This window comes from Erpetoichthys calabaricus, chromosome 8 (genome assembly GCF_900747795.2).
Source record: "Erpetoichthys calabaricus chromosome 8, fErpCal1.3, whole genome shotgun sequence".
NCBI classification, from domain to species: Eukaryota; Metazoa; Chordata; class Cladistia; order Polypteriformes; family Polypteridae; genus Erpetoichthys; species Erpetoichthys calabaricus.
The window spans coordinates 29,285,315-29,308,399 of record NC_041401.2 but is presented as its reverse complement, the minus strand read 5'-3'; the positions used below and the strand labels follow the sequence as shown (position 1 = coordinate 29,308,399).

The 23,085-nt window shown below is 41.2% G+C and overlaps 2 protein-coding genes across 4 annotated transcripts in view; one reads left to right on the top strand and one right to left on the bottom strand.

The window, feature by feature from the left end:
* gca (grancalcin) overlaps positions 1 to 4,854 on the top strand; it is a 57,291-nt gene extending 52,437 nt beyond the window's left edge. Inside the window, exons 6-8 of the mRNA XM_028806394.2 lie at positions 3,270 to 3,383; positions 4,011 to 4,069; positions 4,156 to 4,854. Coding sequence (XP_028662227.1) covers positions 3,270 to 3,383; positions 4,011 to 4,069; positions 4,156 to 4,182 — 200 coding nt within the window. The 3' untranslated portion in view covers positions 4,183 to 4,854. The remainder of the gene's footprint in view (positions 1 to 3,269; positions 3,384 to 4,010; positions 4,070 to 4,155) is intronic.
* A 4,120-nt stretch (positions 4,855 to 8,974) lies between these two features.
* Positions 8,975 to 23,085, bottom strand: part of LOC114655421 (potassium voltage-gated channel subfamily H member 7-like) — a 431,541-nt gene continuing 417,430 nt past the window's right edge. For all 3 annotated transcript variants that reach the window (XM_051931419.1, XM_028806393.2, XM_051931420.1), the window contains 2 exons: positions 17,377 to 17,557; positions 8,975 to 9,424 (listed from right to left, as the gene is read on the bottom strand). In XM_051931419.1, coding sequence (XP_051787379.1) covers positions 9,158 to 9,424; positions 17,377 to 17,557 — 448 coding nt within the window. In that variant the 3' untranslated portion in view covers positions 8,975 to 9,157. The remainder of the gene's footprint in view (positions 9,425 to 17,376; positions 17,558 to 23,085) is intronic.

Here is a 23,085-nt window from a genome sequence, read left to right as displayed (position 1 = left end):
TTAGGGTTGGGCAAGTTAACATATTAATTAACGGCAATAGTTCTTGTGCGTTGATGCAGTTTTTTTTGTTTATTATTAAATCCTCAGTCTCGCTAGCGATCAATAGACTTATACACACACACACACACACACTAGCCATGTTACTTGTTGATCGGCAATAGCGTAAATTTTAAAATGTGATAATCTCTCTTGCTCAACGTGTACCCTCCACGCCTTTCAACTCCGTATCCTTGTGTGTCTCGATCTCTGTTGACCAGCACTGCGTATCTCGAGCACATTCCCATAAAGCTCGCTTCTCAGACTTTTTTTCCTGTCAGCTTTTATTTTTCCTGTCTCTTTTTAAAGGTGATTCTTGATGTGCCTCCTATGCCTGTACTCTGCCTTGTGTGTTTCACTCTTGCACTTCCTCATTCAGTCGTGTCACCAAAACTGAGTTCTCCGTTTGCTGGGAGGACCCAGGCCCACCCCCCTTAGTGTTTTATTATATGGCAGAGGGGTGTTGTGTGGTTAAATCTTTGGAGGACTGAACTGCTAACCTGTGCTCTGTGGCGTCCAGACTGGCATGCTCTCCCTGCTGTCATTTGATTGTCTGACTCGATTCCTTCCTTAAAAGGCTCTTTTAGGCGCTTATGATGATCTACAAGTACCTCCAAATGTGGTGTGTGTTCAGGTTTGTTCTGTTGTATTTTTATTCTTGTTTTTTGCTTGTTCAGAGCTTTGCAATTCCATTTTCTTGATGTTGATTTGTATGCAGCATTTTTTTCCTGTGTTTTTTGTTCTTGTTGAACCCTTTTGAATGTTTGTGAAGCTCTTTTGAGCTTGGGTAAGGTACCATGTCAGGCACTGTTCCATTTTTTGCTCTTGTGCTTTTTCAAGTGTATTTAGTTTTTTGAGAGCTCCTGTCACACAACATGCAAAGAACTTGCTCCTTGCTACCTCAGCAGTGACAGGCCCGTGACTTGAGAGCTGTGAGGTAGTCCCACAAACTCCCACTTGGTTTTGGATTGTAACACAAATGAGGATTCAGTAAGTGAAGCCTGGTGCTTAGGTGTTAATTTTGCAGAAGGGGTTGCAGATGTACACAATGTGGGCATTTTTTTTTTTTTTTTTTAGTTGAGGATGTGTGCTGAGCACTAGCAGTGGTGTGCGGGCAGCCTAAAAATAGCAGTGCCAATTGGGTGACACATTATTACCATTTAAAAAAAAAAAAAAAAAAAAAAAAATGTTGACGGTGGTCCCTTAGTTTCACATAAGCTGTTGCTCCACTCTCAGTATCTCATGACTTGCTCCGCTCCTTTCTTGACATGACGGTTTTTCTGAGGTCTTTGTGACTTCTTGGGAGTGTTGGCTTTGTCTGTACCTATGGTACTTGGAGCCCAGGAGGTTTGGGCCTGGTTTTTTTTTGTTTTTTTTTTTTGTTTGCCCCAGGCCTGGATGTCTCCCCATCACCATAAAGAGTTTTGAAGGTATCTGAGCATTTCGGAGAATGCCAAACCTTCTGATTGTGGTTTGGTCTGACAGCATGAGAAAGAGACTAAACATTCCAGCAAATTATAACGGAATAATGGGTAGCGTGTGATGTACTGGCACCTTGTCTGGGTTTGGTTCCTGCTTTTCACCAGATGATGCTAGGATTGGCCGTGGCTCCCCACTACCACTTAGTCTTTAGTAGACTGACTTGTACTTTTATCCATCTTTCTGCTTAGAGTCCTCATGGATGTCCTTGGAAAGGCCTGAAGTGAGGTTCTCTGGCCAGTCCAGCCACATCTGTGGGCCAGTTGAAGTGATTTGACATGGAAGCGTGGGCAGATGTTTCTGGAAACTCATACGAAATCTTGACAGTATTAAATGGGTCTTTTATACTGATTGTGGGACATGGAGTGTAAATACTTGGTTCTAACATGGGTTATTATGTGGCCTTGGTAACTTGAGTTTATGACCTGCAGGTATCGCCCGTGTCCGTCCACCTTAAGTTGGCCCCTCGTGTAACGTGACACGGCCTTAAGTCCATCCACCAGTCTGTATTTCGCTATTCCCGGCCCCCCACCAGTGATAATCATTCACAGGCTTCATTTACTAATCTTAGGGAGTCGTGTTGGGGAGCAGTGGCAGCACACTCCTGTGAAATTAGTTGTGTAGTGTGACATACCCAGTGACTCGGTCCAAGAAGTCTGTGATTTCTGCCTCAAGTTATAGTGGAGGGCTTGTGTGTATGTGAGAGTTACAACATCGTCTGGGAGTTCAGTGCCTGTGACGTAGCTAAGAGGAGGAATAAGAGACAGAGGTGTTGGTCCTCAAATGGATGAGAGGCTCATTTGTCTGATGTTGCATGTTTTATGTACTACAATGGACTGGAAAAAGAAGAAGGCAGAGATTGCGTCTGACCTCCTCATACCTGTACACCCTGCGCTTTTTCAAGCATCACGTTATTAGCTGTCCGAAAACTTTGGAAATGTGAACCTGTGCTGGAAAGCCATTGTGCAGTTGTGTCTTTCCACACACACACACACACACACTGCGACTCTAGTCATGTAATGTGATGCACTCGGACAACCAGATCGGCACGCTTGATATCCCTTCTGCCTGGAAGTCTTGTTATGGGCCATTGGCTTTACATGTCATGTTAAATAATAACACCCACAATTCCTACATGCTTGCAGACCATGTTTAAAAAGTTACATATTCTCAATACAATTATGCCCTTGTATTCTTATTAAAATATATTTTAATTTTGATTTATGTTGTAAATTGGTCTTAATATTTTATGCCGTGGGCACATAGAGCCATTGTGATTTGTTCTTTTGTGGTTTTTAATCCTGTCATTGTGTGTGCTGTGCAGCTTGGACAAACACTTCATTTAACGGCTTCGTCCCTTTACAGCCTCCTCACTTGTTTGAACGCCGCAGTTACAAGTCAGCCATTCATGGCCAGTGACTGCCACAACTCCAGGAATCCTAGCGGCACATTAATTTCTGGAGCGGTCTTTGTGCTGACTGCTAGTGCTGCTATCTTAGGCTGTTGTGTTTATTTGACTTACTTCACAATTTAAAGGCCACACTTGTTTTGGACTTCAAGCCAGCGTACAGCGTGAGTCGTGCTGTGGTCAGACGCCTGGAGCCACTTTTTAACTTTCATTTCTCTTCCCTTTGCTTCACCTTTTGCATTTATGTTGTACACTTGCATATTTTAAAGGTGTATTTTCAGTAACGCTTGTTTCAAATGTAATCGGTCATCACTAACAATTCTATTTTTATTTCTTTGTTTCCTAGGATACAGGATTAGCCCTCAGGCACTGAGTGGCATTATAAAGCGTTTCAGCAAGAATGGCAGGATTTATTTTGACGATTATGTGGCCTGCTGTGTAAAGCTGAGAGCTCATACGGGTAAGGAGAACCCCTTTTATTATCCACCCAAGTAACGTCCTGAAATCCATTCGCAGAAGTGCATTTTGAACGTAACTCTGTTTGAGACTTTATTTTTTTTACAGCATTTCCTGATTTATTTATTTTGTTTATTGTAATGGTGACGTTTTAGTTTGGGTACTGCCTCGTGTGGCAAGACCTGAAACACTTCTTTGAGTCTTCATAACACTTTTATAGAGCATCAGTTTCTTCATCTCTGCAATGTGATCCATTAACAAAACCTGACTTTGCAGTGGTCTGAGGTGGTCTTCTTGGGACCCGTTTCTCTTGATATTCCATATTTAGTACTACTTCTTCATATTCACAAGTCATTACCATCTTGTCAATATGGCACACTGCACCGAGATGATTAACCTGCCTACTGATGTTTCAGAAAGTGTTATGAAGTCCAAAGGAGTAGTAATGATACAAATATTGGCGCTTTTACAGATGTGACTAATTTCAGTAGCCTGCTATTCTGTAGTGTGGCTCTTGGGCCGCGTTTTTGTTTTCTTCAATTACGATTATGAAGGCTCTAAAGCCGATTTGAAAGCCATTGGTGTGCTCCGCTCAGGTTTCATTTTCATTGTCCGTGTTGCTCTTCTGCAGACACCTTTAGAAGGAGAGATAACATGCAGCAGGGCTTTGTGAACTTCTCCTACGATGAAGTAAGTAGCCGGCCGCGTGACATTTTTAACCCGCGTGTGGCAGTTTTCGGGATGCTCAATTTTTCTGGTGTTCCTTTTTCTTTCAGTTTCTACTTTGTACAATGACCATCTGAATTTCATCCAAGGACTCCAAATCAAGACTTTAAAATGGTGATTTTTTTTTTTTTTTTTTTATATATACACCGACTCCCACTGGGCTCCTGATTGCCTGAACATGCTGCAATTAAACAAGATGAACACTGTGTTTTATTTGACCTTCTTCTTTTTTTGTTTTGTTTTTTTATTTTTAAGAGATGCATTCAACTTTGTAACCTAAACATATCTCGAGCAGTTGGGATGTATCTGCATGACGTTCTGCATGTGGTAGACAAAGTGGCTTGGGACACAAACCTCCTTAATCACGAGCTGAGTCAGGGTAGCTTCACGGTCTTCAATCTGATTTTTATTGTTCATACAGTACTGTTCTAATTCAGTTAGGTGTGGATTATAGTAAGTACCGCTCTAATGCAATTATGTGTGCTTTATGTTTCTCTTAATAATTGAGCTGTTGGTAATTCTGAAGAAGGGAAGCAAAATTAAAACAAAAAAAAATTTAAAATAAAACCCCTGCTAGCCTTTCTGGCGTATATAACTCTGAAATTAGTACTGCAGTGAATATCTAAAGTATATAAATAGTCACAAAGCTAATGTTAAATGTATGCTTACTGTTTTCAATATTGCCATGTGTATAAAAGTGAGAAATGTTTAATATTGATAATGGAGTTTAATAAAAAAAAATAAACAAACATGGGCTGACTTTGACTTCCATTCCCCATCCATGACTCGAAAACAATCCTAAAGATCATACACATTTTATTTATTTAATTATTTGTACAATTATCAAGAACTGTTTCCCAAACCTACTGTGTCTATTATTTTTTTTTTTTCCTTCTTTCAATTGAACACACAATTTGTTTAGGAAAAGAAACATTCAAATAATCAGCTGTTAAAGTGTTACATTGTATAAAATGTTATACAGTGGCAGACTTTATAAATGCTTAAAAACAAGTGTGTACCACTAAGATCAAAAAATCAACTTTTTCCCCCAAATACTACTAAATTGACAATGTGCAAAAATAGGCAATTTTCAAGGATCTTTGTTAAAGTGAGATCTTCCTTTTCCAGCCTGACCAGACCATACTGTGTGTGTTTCATACATTTTGATGCATTGGCAAGGAGGTGGGAGTGGTGGGGGGGGGTTTGGTGTGGTGATCAGTGGGAGTACTGGTGCCAGACCCGTACCTGTTAGCCTGCTAAATACTGAAGCAGAACAACAAGAGTGGATATGTTCAGCAGCCTGGAGACGGTCCAAACAACTGTTCAGACGTGACCGCAGAGTCTGCAGCCCACTCGGCCGTAACGTGGATATACTGTCATCCGTCCAGTTTGTCTTTAAATAGTTTTCAATTATTTATTTATTTTTTGTATTTACATAGTTCAAAAATAAGCAAGTTACGAGGAAGTTTGGATTGATGGTAAGAAGAAACCAACAAATTACTTGTAAAGGAAGACGTCATATTGTTCATAACCGGAAGTGAATTTTCTAGCATGCTTTAATTTTTTTCTTTTTCTTATAATACAAATGGTAATCATAATCTGCTTTGTGCCACAGCCGAGCACAGGGGCCTTTATAGCTCCACACTTCACACTTTGTGGCCTGGAACTTGCAAGCTTCTCCTCCACATCTCAGAGGTGCATCATGGACCACATTGCTACTTGAAATTCACCTGGTATGGTGAACCAACCCCAAGTGGGGCGCTGGTCCTGGCCTGGCATCTCCTGCTGCCTACCCTGAGCAGAGTAAGCCAGTTCAGACAGTGCTTTACAAAGAGGAATATAAAGAATTCAATATTAAAGGCATATTCCTTATTTACTGTAATTTTTAACATCCTGAAGATTTTATTATGAGCAAAAAAGTGTATAGGCACCAGCGGTCCGGACACACACACTGGTCTTTGTTTGAAGTTGATACTTTTTTGATTTGGGGGGGGGGGAACAACCATTAAAGTAACTTAAAAATCCAGCCAAGGCAGGAGTAGTGAACGGACAGGAGCAAAACCCCCACTTTCAGTAGCCATTCCTTCAGTGTCTTGATGGTCAACTCCCTCGGCTTTTTAAATGCAAATGTGGTTATTAGAGAAACCTTTAAGTGCATTAGCACCGCTGAATCCTCTTGTCTTGAGTTGCATGGTACTGGCATTCGTAAAGTTCAGTTGTGGGTCCGGAAATGGCCGAAATGAAATCGCTTTTCATCAGACATGTCAGTAGATTGAGTGAGTGTGTGAGTGGGGGGGTTTCCATCTTCTCTCTTTTTCAGCACAAAGGACATTCCAAGTGACAGATTGCCAAGAAACTGAAGATTTCAAACAGGCGTGTGTCTCACGATCTTGAGGGAAGAATACAAAATGAAGGGGAAGACCCCGATGTAGAACTGTGTGAAGATGATCAGGACAAACACCTCACAGGTCCTCAGTTGGCTTCTTCTTTAAATACACACCTGATCCCAGTGTTCTGTGGAGCAGAGAAGAGATGACTCTGGGATGCTGGTCTAAGAATTTCAAAGAATATTCCATGTCTGAAACTAGTAAATAAAGAAAAGATTTAAAATGGGCAAAAGAACAGAGGCATTGAACAAAAGAGAACCGGAAAAGTCCGTTCTGGTCAGCATCCCGGCGTTGCTGTTTCTCTGTTGCAGGCAACTCTGGCATTTTACTTGACGTATATTTAAGGAAGATGCCCGGTGAGGACCAGACTACAGAGGCTTATGCAGTTGTGTGTCGGTGCCTTCCCCTTCTTTTTCTAGCCTGTTAGATGCAGTTCCCCTCAAGACTGTAGCAGACACCGTTTTGTTTGATCTTTTCAGTGTTGTGGCAATCTAACACATGGCTTCACTTTCATTTGGGGGGGAGAGAATCGACTGACAAATTCTGTTATGAAAGGGATTTCTTTTTGGCCATTTTAGAAGCCAGAGCTGCACTTTAGGCCTGCCAGTCCATTACAACCCAAGTGGACAGAATGACAGGTTTCAGTGGTGCTAATGCAGTTACAAAGGTTTCTCTGATAACCAGTTAGCATCAATTAATCGAATAATTAGTTAGCATGCCCAGTGCGGGCTGGGTGGTCTCGTGGCCTTGGAACCCCTGCAGATTGTTTTTTCTGTCCTCCTGGCCATCAGACCTTACTTTATTCTTTTTGACCTGGTGTTGCCTAATCTTATTTTTCTTTTCTCCATCTTGTAAAGCACTTTGAGCTCCATCATTTGTATGACAACGTACCTTAGAAATAAATGTTATTGATAACACCTGCCTAAGGATAAGCGAAGGGAGTTGACTATCAGGACACTGAAGGAGGGGTTGCCGAAAATGGAGGTTTGCAATCCTCTGGGAATATCAAATTAAAAATCTGTCATTTCAAGCAGTAACAGCCAATAGCAACACTAGTAATGTCCTGCTTGTACTTTTAAATTAAATAAATGGTATTGTGATTTAAAATTTATTTATATAATATATATTTTCTCTCACCTGAATGTGTGTGTGTGTGTCCAGACTTTTGACTGAATATCTGCGTGTGTGTTTTAACAATGACACCCATGCTTTAAGGATTCTTTTTTTCGTATCTGGCAATGCTTTGAGTGCCTCGTCGATTATTCAGTCCGATTTCTCTCCATATCAGAAGGACTATGGGAAAATAAAAAATGAATTTGGAATTCAAGGAAAGTTTGGACTTTGCCGTGGCCTGGGTTGCTGGGATTGGCTTCAGCTGCCCTTTGCCTCTGCCCCGGGTAAGCAGCAGGTTTGGAAGATGGCATGAAATAACGTATGCCGTCACTAATCAAAAAGATGCTTAAAAGTCGGCGCCAGAAATATAGAATATTGGGGAGGCTATGGACAGACACCGTGCATTGCTAAATTACAGATTCAGTATCTCAAATGATTTTAAGATTGTGCAAGTACGTGCAAAAGCTTTAATTTAAATAAAATAAAAAAACTTTGACAGGCCTGTTAATAAGATCAGCCGTTCCAGGAGCTTCCTCCGTGTAGGTGAGGCTGTTTAATCGTAAACTCTTATGTGTGTCTTCACCAATACTGTACTAACAAACGCCATGTTTGTTTGTCTGCCTAATTTGAAAATGCCTCAAAGTTTACACGTCTTCATCTGGTATGGTGATGGTGATCCGGAGATGGGCTTGAACACTTGAACGGTTCAGCTGCTGCTGCTGCTCCATTTTTCTTGTTCCTGTCCCATTGAGTGTTAGATATAAGAACAGTTAACACATTATTATTATTATTATTTTCAAACAAATGATATGTATTGAAAGGAATGGTAAAAGCTTATGAAACATCACTAACTGCCATCCATGTAATGTGTCCACGTGTGTTTTAAATGTGAAATCTTTTGTGTTGATTTTTGGAAGAAATCCTGTAGTGCACTTAAGTTAGAATTCATAAGGTCATTCTTGGATACTTCGTGTTGCCTCTGAAACGTCATTCAGGCACATTTATTGCTTTGGCTTTAAAGCCTTTGTTTGTTTTCTTAATTTTCCCATAAGCGTTACTTAAAATAAGGAATACAAGGCGCAGTTCTGATCACTTGGGAGGTGAAGATTTTAAGCTTCTGTGCTTTTTAACAGTTTGGTTTAAGAAGTTTTTTTGTTTTTTTTTTGTCTGTACAAATTAAAAAAAAAATGCCTATAAAACATGCAGACATTAAAATGGACTCCCCTTGAAGTAAATCCTTAGATTGAAACCACATGCAACGTCAAACAGTTCCTAACATGCACTTTTTGTGTCTTGAACGAGCATGTAAGGTGCCTTCTGTTGCTGGCAGTGATGCGTCGGAAATGTGTACAAATTTATTTTCGTTCTGTTGTTCTTTATACACGTTTAATTTTTGAGCAAAACTCGAAAGCTTACAAAGTTTGTAAAATCTACAGTATTCTTGCATATGACAGTATCCTTTTATAGACCCCTGAGTCAAACGTAAGAAGAATCCATTTGTAGCAAATACAAACGGCCACAATAGGTGCAGGGTAGAGCGTTTGGATTGTGGTTATTTCCCAGGAAGACCAGGATCTGAAACATGCCGGTGAAGGCCTAACATTCCTACGGTGCTAAGAGATGAGTCTGGCAGAGAAGGATGTCTGATTGGAAGAAGCAGCGTCTTGGACGGCTGGCTATAAAACGGCGTCGTTTGGTCATGGTCCTGCTCCATTAAGGAAGCTAAATTCTCTTCAGACGCAGTATTCAAGTGTACTCCACTAGACAAGGACTCTTTGGATTTGACGGTGGCTTTTTCCAGCTCCAAAAACTCTGGGCTCTGAAAAAGAAGAAGCAAAGTCGTCATTAAGCGGGACGTTGTTGAACAAGGCAGCTTTTTGTGCATTCTTACCATGGATGTGGCCTGCAGTTGCATCACGGAGTGGCTGAGCCGATGCCTAACTGCAGGGCTCTGCGCTTCTCCTCGTAGCCGTTTGTCACTTCCTACTGTAAGAGACGGCCTTGCGGGGGCCTCCGTCTGACACGTGGGGGAAACCAGACTGAGCTGGTTGTGCTGCAGCTTTGGTGGGACCCAAGTTCAGTTCCTCTCTTATCTTCCACAGCGGCCCTTCATTTTGGTGCATTGTTTATCCTGTAAGCTTTCGAGGCAACTCAGGCCCCTTCTTCAGGCAAGATGTAAGATGGATTACATGTCACCTGAAGAAGGGGCCTGAGTTGCCTCGAAAGCTTGCATATTGTAATCTTTTTAGTTAGCCAATAAAAGGTGTCATTTTGCTTGGCTTTTCTCTACAGTCATAATGGCTAACGCGGTACAACACCCCAGTACTACTTTATCCTGCAATAAACTCTCAGGCCGCATTACGTGGCCACGACGTCAAAAACCTGTGAGGCTCGGTCAGCCATCCTGCTAAAAAGGAGCGGCTATCTCTGACCAGTCACCCGCTGATTGATGGTGTTTTATATAGCGCCTTTAACAGTCTGCACATGCAGCGCCTACAGATGTATTCTTCTTCACTTGTCTTTTCACATTTGATTGCTATAAAACATTGAATCACAGAGGACTTCATTTGACTTTTTGACACTGATCAACAGATAACAGATCTTTGCAAAGTGGTGTAAGTTAATCACAAATATAAAACGCAAAATAACTGATCCCATAAGGCACTCACCCCCTTCAAGTCCATATCTAGTAGATGCACCTTTGGCAGCCATGACCCCTTAACTCGGAGTTTCTTTCTGTCAGCTTTGCATCTCGTGGATTTTATGTCAGTTGTAACGCCTGATGTTTTTTTTCTTCTGTGGATGTTTTTCTTATCATTTGCCGTTGTACAGCATTGCTCACTATTGACTTGTATAATATCACAAACGTTTTCATTAAACTTAAGGGCAACCATAAACACAAGCGTGGCCAAACTGAATGGGCCTTCAATGTGGACGTACAGTGAGCGTCAAGTCATTCATTCCTCTCGAGAGTGAAGGACACCAGTTTAGGGCGAGACGCTCACTCACAGCCAGAACTCAGGGAGACGGAGAGACCTTCAGGAAGAACGTGGAAGAAAAACTGAGCAGAAAAGGCGAAGTGTCAGAGCTGCACGGCAAAAAATAAAATCGCAGCAAGTGAACAGAATTTAGATCCTGATGTTAAGTCTAGTTTTCCTTATTGTTATTGACTTATCAAAAAACTTTACATTTTTTTATTTATAACTAGTTGATTACCCAGTGGTTTCGCTCACTGAGTGCAAGGGAAAAAATAAAATGTAGTCTATAAGTTATTAAACAGTAAAACATTAACATTTAAGAAGTAAAGATCTATTGAGCACTACTGGAGTGGTTTGGGGTAAACTACATTTTAAAGGCGCTGTAACACAACAGGTAAGTAGTACTAACTGCAGCTAACATGTATATGGATCATCTCTCGGTAATAGATCCCTTGTGAAAGGCGCTACACGACCGCTGTGGTATAGAGATTACATTTTCTATGTGATCGTCTAAATTTCTGCCTGACAATCTTGCACTACATGCCTGTGATTTACTTCTTAAAATAATTCATCACAAGAGGAACTTTGAATGTTGCGGGATTTTAGTGACCCGAACTCACCTTAAGGGACAGAAAGTAGTCGTGCAGGGCAATTTACAAACAGAGTCCTGCTTCGATGGCGCCGATTACACTCATTCGCAAAGATTTCCACTCTCCCAGGAGCCGACGGGGCACTTGAAGAGTCACAAACAGTGCAAGAAGAGAGGACGCTGCCCGAAACTGTGCAGCCCTCGACCCCGTGGAGCAGCCTGACATTCCGCACCTCCAGGCGTCCACTTTGTTCTCACGCACATTGTTTACAGCTCGCCGCAGTTAAAAAAGTAGAAAGACGCAAAGCTGTTTTCCTCATCTGTTCAACTATCAAGTACTGCCAACTAAAAAAAAGTTACAATGTGGCAGGTTCCGCGACAGTCACGTGGACGAATAAATAAAACTTTTCTGTCAGAACGCGCCTGGCGGCGGACGGGTCAGCGCTGTAGTCCAGAGAGGAGGGCTGGGAGAGGACGACGTGGGGTGAACTTTTATGGGATAGATTGGTGTGTTTGTGTTTACTTCTTTTCAATACAGTAATCCCTCCTCCATCGCGGGGGTTGCGTTCCAGAGCCACCCGCGAAATAAGAAAATCCGCGAAGTAGAAACCATATGTTTATATGGTTATTTTTATATTGTCATGCTTGGGTCACAGATTTTGCGCAGAAACACAGGAAGTTGTAGAGAGACAGGAACGTTATTCAAACACTGCAAACAAACATTTGTCTCTTTTTCAAAAGTTTAAACTGTGCTCCATGACAAGACAGAGATGACAGTTCTGTCTCACAATTAAAAGAATGCAAACATATCTTCCTTTTCAAAGGAGTGCAAAGCAAGCAGTCAAAAAAAAAATCAATAGGGCTTTTTGGCTTTTAAGTATGCGAAGCACCGCCGGTACAAAGCTGTTGAAGGCGGCAGCTCACACCCCCTCTGTTAGGAGCAGAGAGAGAGAGAGCCACAGAAACACAAAGTCAAAAATCAATACGTGCCCTTTGAGCTTTTAAGTATGCGAAGCTCCGTGCAGCATGTACTTCAGGAAGCAGCTGCACACAGCCCCCTGCTCACACCCCCCTACGTCAGCGCAAGAGAGAGAGAGAGAGAGAGAAAGTAAGTTGGGTAGCTTCTCAGCCATCTGCCAATAGCGTCCCTTGTATGAAATCAACTGGGCAAACCAACTGAGGAAGCATGTACCAGAAATTAAAAGACCCATTGTCCGCAGAAACCCGCGAAGCAGCGAAAAATCCGCGATATATATTTAAATATGCTTACATATAAAATCCGCGATGGAGTGAAGCCGTGAAAGGCGAAGCGCGATATACCGAGGGATCACTGTATCAGTAAAATACCATCCATCCATCCATTTTCCAACCCGCTGAATCCGAACACAGGGTCACGGGAGTAAAATACCTCTCACACAAATAATAACAATTCGTAAAGACGATATAAAAATGGCATCCACAAACGAAGTGATTAGTTCCTGCATTATAATATGTTCTGTGGTCATACATAATTTCCATATCGCGTGGTCATACGTAATTTCTGTTTCAAACGCGAAAAGAATTTAATATATAAAAATATAGATTATTAAGCATACTGTAAAAAATCTTGACAAGTCAATTTTGCTTACCCCATTGGCAGATTTCTTTACTAAATAAAAGCAAAACGACTCCCATTTAAAGTTTGTTTTTTTTTTTTGGTCTAGTTTTTTCTTAGGCCTTTTTTGCAGTGTGAGGTTTGATTTGGCCAACACTTTACTTGGGGCAGATGTCTGCGGTAAATTCTGAGCCTTTAACTTAACTGGTGACTCTCTGTGAGTGATCGCGGAGGTGAGGTGGTCTCTCTCTGCTGGTTCCTTCTGCTCTCCCAGTGCCGCCCCACTAAACTGAATTAGATCAAATGGGCTCAAGGATGTGTTTAACTGAAGGTCTGTGTGTCTTTAATTGAGGATGGCCAAGCCTGCAGTGGCCGTTTTACTCTGCTCTGATGTGTTTGTTCTGTTTTACCTGTGGCCTAACCACTGGGTGGCATGGCCATGTGAGAAAGACAGCCAAAAGGCACTAAATTAAATGGAATGGCAAATGAAAACCACTTGAACGGGAAAGACATGGAGTAGTTATTGAACAGGGTGGGGGGATATACCAAAACCTTAAAACCTCAGCTACCACTCAAACTCAAAGATACACAGTGCCTGCTCGGATATCTTCCTAAAGTCTAAATGCAAAAAAATCTCACGTGTCTTAAATGAAAATAAGTGTTGTGTCCTTAATACAAAGTAAGGATGCCAAGACCACTTGTGTCGCCTTATTATCATATTATATAGGTGGGCAATGACGATGCCATCTGAGTTGTGTCTTGTAAACGGCAAAAAAGCACTCATTGAAATGGACGTATGGTTAAGACACCAAATACAGCAATAATATCAAAAGAAAACATGTTGATCATGAGAGGCAGATCACAACGCAGTAAGCCGTCTGCCCCCCGAGCGCGTCACTGAATCAGTGGGGGCTCCACCTTTGAAACGCACCATACATTACAGTCCTGCTGTAGCTGTGCACCTGGTGAGGGTGCTCATTATAGAAAGGCGCTACATTAGTGTGCTTTCTGTCTGTCTGGGGGCCATTGTGGTTAGTGCTGAGGCCTCGCAGTCCCAGAATGACGTCCTGGTCACCAGCTCTGTGAAACTGGCTCCTTCCTCCTTCATCCCAAAGCCTGACTGTTGACTCTGAATTGTTCCAGTGGAGACATTTTTGGGTTGATTTCAATCTTAAAAGTTTGTTTTTTATGAGTTATAAAATGTGGATGGAGTGTAACTCTTTAAATTGTAGCAAAAACTGCAACTTAAGCAAATGCCCCCCTGTTTTCAGTCACTCTTGACTGTGATCTCATCAGACCTTCTTCTACTGCAAGGAATCTTGGTGTCATTTTTGCTTCCTCCCTTTCTTATTCTGCCCACATAAACCACATTAAGAAACTGTCTTGCTTCCACCTCTGTAACATATCCCGTATTTGCTCCTTCCTCTCCTTTTGTAATGTTGAGAAACTTGTCCATGCTTTTATCACATTGGGCATCGATTATTGTAACTCGCTGCTGGCAGGTGCCCCTTGTAATATTATATCACAGCTCCAGTTGATTAAAAATTCTGCTGCATGAGTCCTTACACAAACCAACAACAGCGAGCACATCACACCCTTCACTGCCCCCCTGTGTCTTACAGGATTGAGTATAAAATTCTAGTAATAACCTACAAAGCTTTAAATGGCCTCACACCGGGCTACATCAGTGATCTTCTCCATCACTCTGCTCTTGTGTGGCCACTAAGGTCCTCTGATTCTCACCCACACTAATCTGCACTCTGTGGATGACAGGGCCTTCAGCTGTATAGCATCCTGGCTTTGGAATGGCCTCCTGAGATGATTGAGATCAGCAGACTCCATTCATGCTTTTCAAAAACAACTTGAAACTCATCTGTTCAGGAAGGCGTTTAACTTAACCTGACATTCTGGCCCCTCTTTCAGGTAACCCCTCTGTCCAGATGTTCCGGATGATGTGTGTGTGTGTGTGTGTGTGATGTCACAAATGATGTTATTTGTTCAGGCTTTTTTTTTAAGTATTCAATTTAGTATTTCCTCTGGTTTATTGTGTATAATTCTGTTTAATGCTTTGTATATCCTGCATTTATCTGTTTTAGTGTTCTATGCAAAAACCATTTGTATCCAGTGTTACACATCCTGCTGTTTCTTTCTGAGACTCTGTGAAGTGCCTTAAGGATGGGAAAGGCGCTGTATTAATAAAATGTATTATCATCGTAAAGGCTGCCAGGAAAGGCTCCCTCAATGTTGTGTTGAAAAAGACGTAATTAAAAAACAAAATATGTTAATAGCTTGGACCACTCACATGAACTTTCAGGGTCTGCAGCATGCTTCCCCAAAATGGTTGGTGGAATAAACTCGATTAGTCGTATTCTCCTAAGTCATTCAATAAAGAAAGTGAGAAGTCCCAAAGACACCAAATATTACGTCTTTGTGTTAGTAACATGCATGGCTGCCAGAAAGCACTGCCAGGTAAACCCTCCCACCAAGGATGCTCACCCTAAATCAACAAATTATGAACTTTCTCACTGCCCCCATCTTAGCAAAACAATTTATCAGCAAATGAGTGAAAATGACTTTTTCATCTAGTTGTATTTATAGAAAAAAAATAATCATTGCCGTTTATGATGTGAGCAAAATTCTACCATTAAAAAAAAAAAATCCTGAATTGGACAAAATAAGCAAAAAGTAGCCTTTTGTGGTGAAGGCCATGATGATCTGTGGGGCCTGTTCTACACAGCAGGTTCTCTGTGTTCCTACCCCACATCCCTCACCATTTCAGAAGACTAACATTGAGACATTTTCTGTATTTTTCATTCCTAAAAGCCACACAACTTGAAGCTCCACTTCAAAGTTCCCCACACTCATCCAAGGTGTGGCCATCCAACTGTCTGCATTCTGATCTGCTTACTCCATTTTAGATCTATGGCCAAAATCCCATTTTTGTGCTCTGCTAATTGAAAGCCCAGTTCATTTTTGAATAAAGTCCCCCATGATTATAATATACCATTTTAAACTTCCTTTTTAATATTATTAAAAAAATTATCTATTTAAACATGTATCCACATTATTAGGTCTGTAACACACTTCTAATGTGAGGACTTGATCCCTGATGCCTTCTACCCGAATCCAACCATCTTCACTAAGGGCCATGTCACACTAGATGACTTTTCCACTGATTTTCCATCATAGATTTCATTTACATAATCTTAGCGAGTCGGAGGCTGTCAGCAGCACACTCCCCAAAGCCAATTGTAGTGTACAACTCACTCCAACAAAATCATAGAGATTTGCTTTGGTCTTTATTCGTAGGGAGGGGCTCATCATGCATAAAAGCTGATAACCAATGAACTCTCATCTGGAAGTACAATACATAAATGTGGTTACGAGAAATAAGGGATGCAGCTGTTTTGGACCTTACGATGCAGTCAGTAGGTTGGACATACCCAATGACCAAAAGTCACATAATGTGACATCGGCTTGAGCAATGGCTTACCATCTAATTGAGGAAGATTTTCCTTAAAATCCTGTCTTATATAAATGGTGATTCACTCACCTTTACCATTCATTATCCATCCATCCATTTTCCAACCCGCCAAATCCAAACACAGGGTCATGGGGGTCTGCTGGAGCCAATCCCAGCCAACACAGGGCACAAGGCAGAAACCAATCCCGGGCAGGGTGCCAACCCACCGCAGACCATTCATTATGTCTTTCCTAAATAATGTGTTATACTTATCACCGTCTCTAGTATTTAGCCAGGTTACTGTTAGTCCTATTATTTCATTTTGTTTGCTATTAATTTATTCTTAATACTCCTACCATTAAGGCAAGCAATTTTTGATGTGTTATTTACTTTAATTTGGCTTTTTAACAGTGGACTAGGACTTTTAAAGTTATCCAGTATATTTGTATTTATATTACTGTCTGTTACCTTTTGTTAAGTTTAAAACTTGTCTGTTCTAAATTCTTTCTGCCTCCCTTCCCTTGTTTAAACAATCCACAACTAACCGATTCATATGCCTCCCTAATACATTGGTGCCCCTTTTGTTCAATTGTAAACCGTCATGGGGGAACAGGTCCCATCTGCTCCAGAAGGAGTACCAATATCCCATAAACGTTATGTCCCTCCACCCTACACCAAGATTTGTGGCAACAAGGTGGACCATTAGAGTTATTTACAGTATACCACTGCTAAATGTTATTAAGGTTTCATGCCGGACGTATTGCTTAAGAGTTTGGGCTTAAGTATGGAAGAGGGAGATGTCCACAACCATTGTATTTTCTGAGGCTGTCCTGACCCTGGAAGTGACACGGTATAAATGCCACTCCATACTGTTGGCCTGGCGAGTGTGGATTTAGGTGGTGAGTTACAGCAAGAGAGGCCAGAGATTATAGGTTAGAATAAAGGAAGTGTTTGTCCACATACTGTGGGGCAAGTGTACCAGTATCCCCATCTGCCAGACTTGGCTCCAAAGCCATTGTTGCTGGTGTAGGGCAGAACCCCATGTCTCTGAACAAACATACCAAAGTGATTTGGAGTATTTGGACTCTGCAAGTGTAACTCAGAATCATAAAACAGCCTGGTAGGCCTATATGATGGCCTTTATTACCTGGGATGAAGGTCTGAAGCTACAGTCAGTCTTAATAGCTGCTACAGGTTGCACTCGGATGGCTGGCCTCTGATACTCGGAAATGGAGGTCACCATGCTGTAGGCGGGAGGACCACTGGCGACCTGCCGCTGCAGCATTTGCAGGATTGCTTGAATGTCACCAGTCATTTGTGCTTCCAGCCTGGAAAAACAAAATATTGAGTGAAAAAGTAAGCAAAGGCGATTTATGAATCAGTTGGTTTAAACAGGTAGGAGCATACATTTGAATTTATAAGATTAAGGTTTACTGTCTAGCCGATAAGCAGTATGGATCTGCCTAATTCAGCAAAATATGCGGAGTTCACTGGTAACCTTGTTCACAGAATATTTCCCTCAAAATTCACCGTGCAGCTGACTTAGACAAGCTTTTTTTCCCCATTGGCCAATGATGCTTTGAGAAACCAGCATGATATCACAGAGCTGTAGCAGCCAAGTTAGATGGGAATGTCACTGCCCATATGTGCGGAATATTCATGTATGTGTACTATAAGAGTATTCCACCCTACCTTTTCATGCTCCTGCCTGATCAGCTTCACACATGCGTGATGTCACTACATGATGGATACTCTAGACGGATTTAAACTATGCATACATTAAAAAAAAAAAATTACAATATTTTCATTAGTTGGCCATAATAAGAATGTAATGAAAACACTTCACTGTTGTGCATAGATTCATTATACGTTGTGTCTTCAATGTTGGATTAAGCATGTCATACTCCTCACTATGTAGCACTTCACCCCGAGTATACAACGCTTGCATCACAGACTCTTCCGGTACTTGGACAGCTCAAACAGAGAAGTGCTAGTTCAGAGTGGCGCAGTAGTGTGAACCGATCTTCAAGTCTTGGAGTCCAGAGCCCCAGCCTGCTTGCTGGCCACATGCTGGCTTCATGTAAGGGAAACGGTCACAGGCCGAATGCATGTGATTACAGCCATGTAGCATGGCAGCTATCAAGACAAATCTTAAAGGAGCTCATCTCAGAGTCAGAAAACACGAGACCCTAGGAAAAAAAATTAATAAGTAAAAGTTCACTAATTACAAAGAGTTTCTATATTCATGATAGAAGAAAAAAGTGCAAAACAGCTGCGTCCAAAGTGTGATTTTTTTTTTACACTTACTGCCAATTTGTGGCCATTTATTGTATTTTATTTGTGTTTGTTATTCCATCTCTGGCTTTTATTGTTTCAGGCATGGTGGTGCAGTAGTTTTACCTACTTACTACCTCACAGCTCAGGTCACATTTTGGGCCATAATAATTGGTCCAGTATAGTTGGTATATGCTTCCCCAGCCCTGAGGGACACTTAAAACACCATTGCACCATTATAATCCACTCAAAACTAGTTCAGTTCCTCCTTCCCATTTGACTTTAATGCTTTTCGTGCCAAAGCAAACTCGGCAGTGTTCACTCATCACTAATGCTGAGGCCTACTGGACTTAAAGCCAAAAAAGGAATTAAAGGGAGGTGCAATTACGATTGAAGCCAAGAAGCACTACTTTACTCAAAGTGTTGTGGAAGTCTATCGAGACATGAACTTGAAGCAGAAACCTTGACAACCTTTAGGAAGAATCTGGATGAGATACTGGGACGGCTTAGCTATTAGCTAAACAAACGGGCTTGATGGACTGAATGGTCTCCCTTCATTTGTCAAAATTCTTATGTTCTTTGGTATGCTCTTATGTTCTAAGGGCACTGTGTCACACATGGCCGCTTGTTTACTGTGTGATTACAGGCACGTCTTCATGGACTTAGGGTTAGGATTAGGGTTAGTGTGGTGAGTTTTTTTTCTTTCACAAGGTTCATTTTTGGCCAGTGGCAAAGGTGTTTGATTTTAAACATGAAGAACATTGATTGGTGGATTTGCTGGTGTTCTTCAGATCATTATTGGGTTGAAAGGTCAATTTTTGCATCAACATTAGCTTTCTGACAGATGGCTTCACATTCTCCTTAAGCACAATTTGATACGATGCAGAACTCAGAGATTGAGTCTCAGTCAAGTGAGCTAGTTAAAGGATATGTTTGGTATTTTTCAAGTTAAAGTAATTTCTGCACAATTACAGTACACATTAAATTGTCACATGAAATAATATTCTAAAGTGTGTGATGCTCAGAGTGCTCTAAGGCTTGGTCTCCTCCCGTCTCCCAGAACATTGATAGTCGTAGCTGAGGATGGACTAGGGCGAATGAGGACACAAGCAACAAGTCTGCTGCAAAAGTACATAGGGAGTTTACTCAAACTTTACAAGAGCATTGTAGGAGTTAATAACCAATAAAGAGATTAAAATCAACAATAAAAGTACAGTCATAAATGTCTTTCTTTCTTTTTGAACCCAATGCCTGCATCTCTCTCTTTCGTCTCCCATTTATCTTAAGGGTTGTGCAGTAGTGCTGGCACCCTGGCCAACGCAGTCATCCCTCTCCGGCTCTCATCCTAAGTACCTACAACACCATCCTCTGGGACATTCAGACCCCATTTCCCTCGTCCTACCACCATCCTTTGGCCTAACAGAATGATTCTGCTAAACAGGCGTCCCTAGTGCTGTTCTTCTTGCTTTCTCATGGGACACCCTGACTGCCTGCCTCGATCACCCAATTCTGTCCCCCTCTCTCTTTCTCTCACTTGATTTTCCTTCCTTTCGTTCTTCATCTCAATCTCACATTCCTATCCCGACTCAGATCTTTTATAGTCCCTGTGAATGTAGGTACTTCCCTTAATGACCCACGGAGCATCAATGAGGAACAATTGTGTAGATAGCACTCACACGTGAATGTTCAATCAGCCAACTCCTCCATTAAGCCCTTCATGGCCACACAACTTTCCGCCAGCATGCACCTTTGTCTACATATAATAATTCTTTACATTTATGTAGCACTTTTCTCACTATTCAAAGCGCTCTCCATGCAAGGAGGACCTAGAACGTGAACCTGTCATCTCCTTACTGTGAGGCAGCAGCACTACCACTGCATCACCTAGACTAAGGAACACTATTTTTAAAATCATGAATCGCCTCAGAGCTTTGACATGCTGTTTCACAGACTGAGATATTTTTTTTTATAAATTGTAAAAAATACCTATCCTGTTCTTCAAGTTCACAAAGGGACTGAAGGTGCCAGGGTTCCAATGTGGAAATAAAAGCCTTAAAACTTACCAAATATGTATTATGCATTAAAAAGTATGTATGTTCCAAAAATGTCCCCTAGAGGGGGATATTGCCATCCAACTCTGGCATATTAAAAGGGCAAACACAAGATCTTTATATAAATATATATATTTTTTTTTTTTTTCAAAATAATTCACTGTTGTACAAAAATCAGCGCCAAGGAGCACAAACACAAAAGGAGCTGCCTAAACAATAACTACAATCTGATAGCAAAGTCCTAAAATGAAATGAAATTCGAAGAACAAAAAGGTCAAAAATCCAATACATCACAAAAGCACAACAAAATCCCAATGAAGCATTCACCAGCTCCTAAGCATTTGTGAATGAACTGCAGGCGACTGTGGGTTGCCCCTGCCTTTATAGGGCTGAAGTCCCTTGCTGTAATAGGCAGGTGGTCCTGCCTCTTGAAGAACCACCCACAAAAATACAAGGAACATAACACGAGCGTAAGGAATAAAGCAAATAATAGACACAAGTAACATGAACATAAACCAAAAACTCAACAATGAACAAAAAAGACATAAAACAAGAATTTGAACCCCAGTTAGGGGAGGAACCCTGGCTGAAATACAACATGTCTATTTTGAAGTGGCAAAAGTTTTGATTTAAGAAAATGGGATTTCTGCCTTTACAGAATGAGGCATCTTTATGTCAACGAAAGGAAATGAGAAATAATAATTTTATCAAAGATTCCATCCATCAATCCATTTTCCAACCCGCTGAATCCGAACACAGGGTCACAGGGGGTCTGCTGGAGCCAATCCCAACCAACACATGGCACAAGGAAGGAACCAATCCTGGGCAGGGTGCCAACCCACCGCAGTTTATCAAAGATTCTCGGGAACTATTTCTCTTGAGGTAAGAAAGTTTCTGGTTTGCTTGCTTGCTGTGATCACTGCATGTAGTGTTTTGACATTTGCCGTGGGTGCACCCTTCATGCTGGTACACATTCTGGATCATATAGAAGCTTATTTCCACCACTTAAAAATGTACATTGTCATTTCACAATAATTATTGCTTTATTTCATAGTAATTATTGCATTTCTTTTGCAAAAATATTGTCTACTGTTGCCAGTATCAGAAGTCTAGTGGCGGCTTGCAAGGGAGAGGTTGAGTATGTATGTGGTGTGACAAGAACTAAACAGACATTATCAGCATGTGTTTAGTTTTAATCGGGTTAAAGTTTACGGGTTCTTTAGCATAGGCAGAGTACTAGCACAGAGCTGTAATTCCTGCCTCACATAACCAGGGTCTGCCTGGGGTTTGCATGTCCTCACAATTTGTTTACAGATTGATTGGTGTCAGTGAGTGTGATTATCTGTTTTAATACTAAATACTGGAAATGTGTCAGCAATACTTGTCAAAACAGTTTTAGTCCTTCATGTGCTGTGAAGTAAATTGCATTCACCCCTTTTATTCTGTCTACAGAACAGACAGCAATTCACATCTGGGTATCAGCATTCAATAATATCAGTAACAGTGCTTGGAGACTATTCCTCAAGGTGAAAAAAAGGTCAAAGGTATTCACTGGGGTAAATTGTGCCACTGGGGCTAAAAGGTTGTCATGGAGTAGTGAGATGAAGCACACAGCCAGTCTCTTTTTAAAATGGCTGAATCACAAATGTAATAATTTATTCTCATTCTCTCCCCTAAAATAACATGGATGCACCATTTGTGCAATCCCAAGATCCAGATCAATATTCATTAACACTCTTGGCTTGCAAAATGAACATATGCAGTAAGTTTAAGGCTTTTCTTTTCATGTCTGAACCTGGCCAACTTTATCCCCACTGCAAGAACAGACAAGGTGTTTTAAAATTTATAAAAAGTGCTTTACTTTAAGGCACAATTTCATGTGGCAAACTATTATATATCACAATTTTCAAGAAATTACTTCACAATCAAATAATCAGATACCAAATTTGCCCCTTTTTGTTACCATACACCAATTGTAAATATCTCTATATGGCAGGAGTTAGAGTTTGGTTCTATATTAGGCATGGGGCAGGTGCAATACAAAATGAAGGTTACTTGTGAACCATAACTTGTTTCTCACTTTCATTGGATGGAGAAACACAAGCCATTCCAGACTATCACAATGTCTGTTATCCTATGCAGCTCTGAAACTGCACACACTTGCTACTCACAGGCATCCACAAGTTAGGCTTTAACTAACTAAATATAAGTTAGGCCACTCTGTCTGAACATATATGGAAGAAGAAGAAGAGAGAAAGGAACTCATTTATTCATGTATTTTATTTCAATATGAGCTTCTTGTGCCTGGAGCTGGTTCTGGGAGCATTAGATAAAGGTTAGCAGGAAACCTTGGAAGGGACCTCAGATCTTCGTAGGGCACACTTGCTCACACCTCCACACCAGCCCAGGTTCGACTTATTGGTCAGTTAAGCCTGTGTGTGCTTGGCATGAGAGAGAAACCCTACATGATCATAGTGAAAATGTACAAACACCATAGAGACTGTGACCAGGCAGAGTCTTGACTCCAGGAC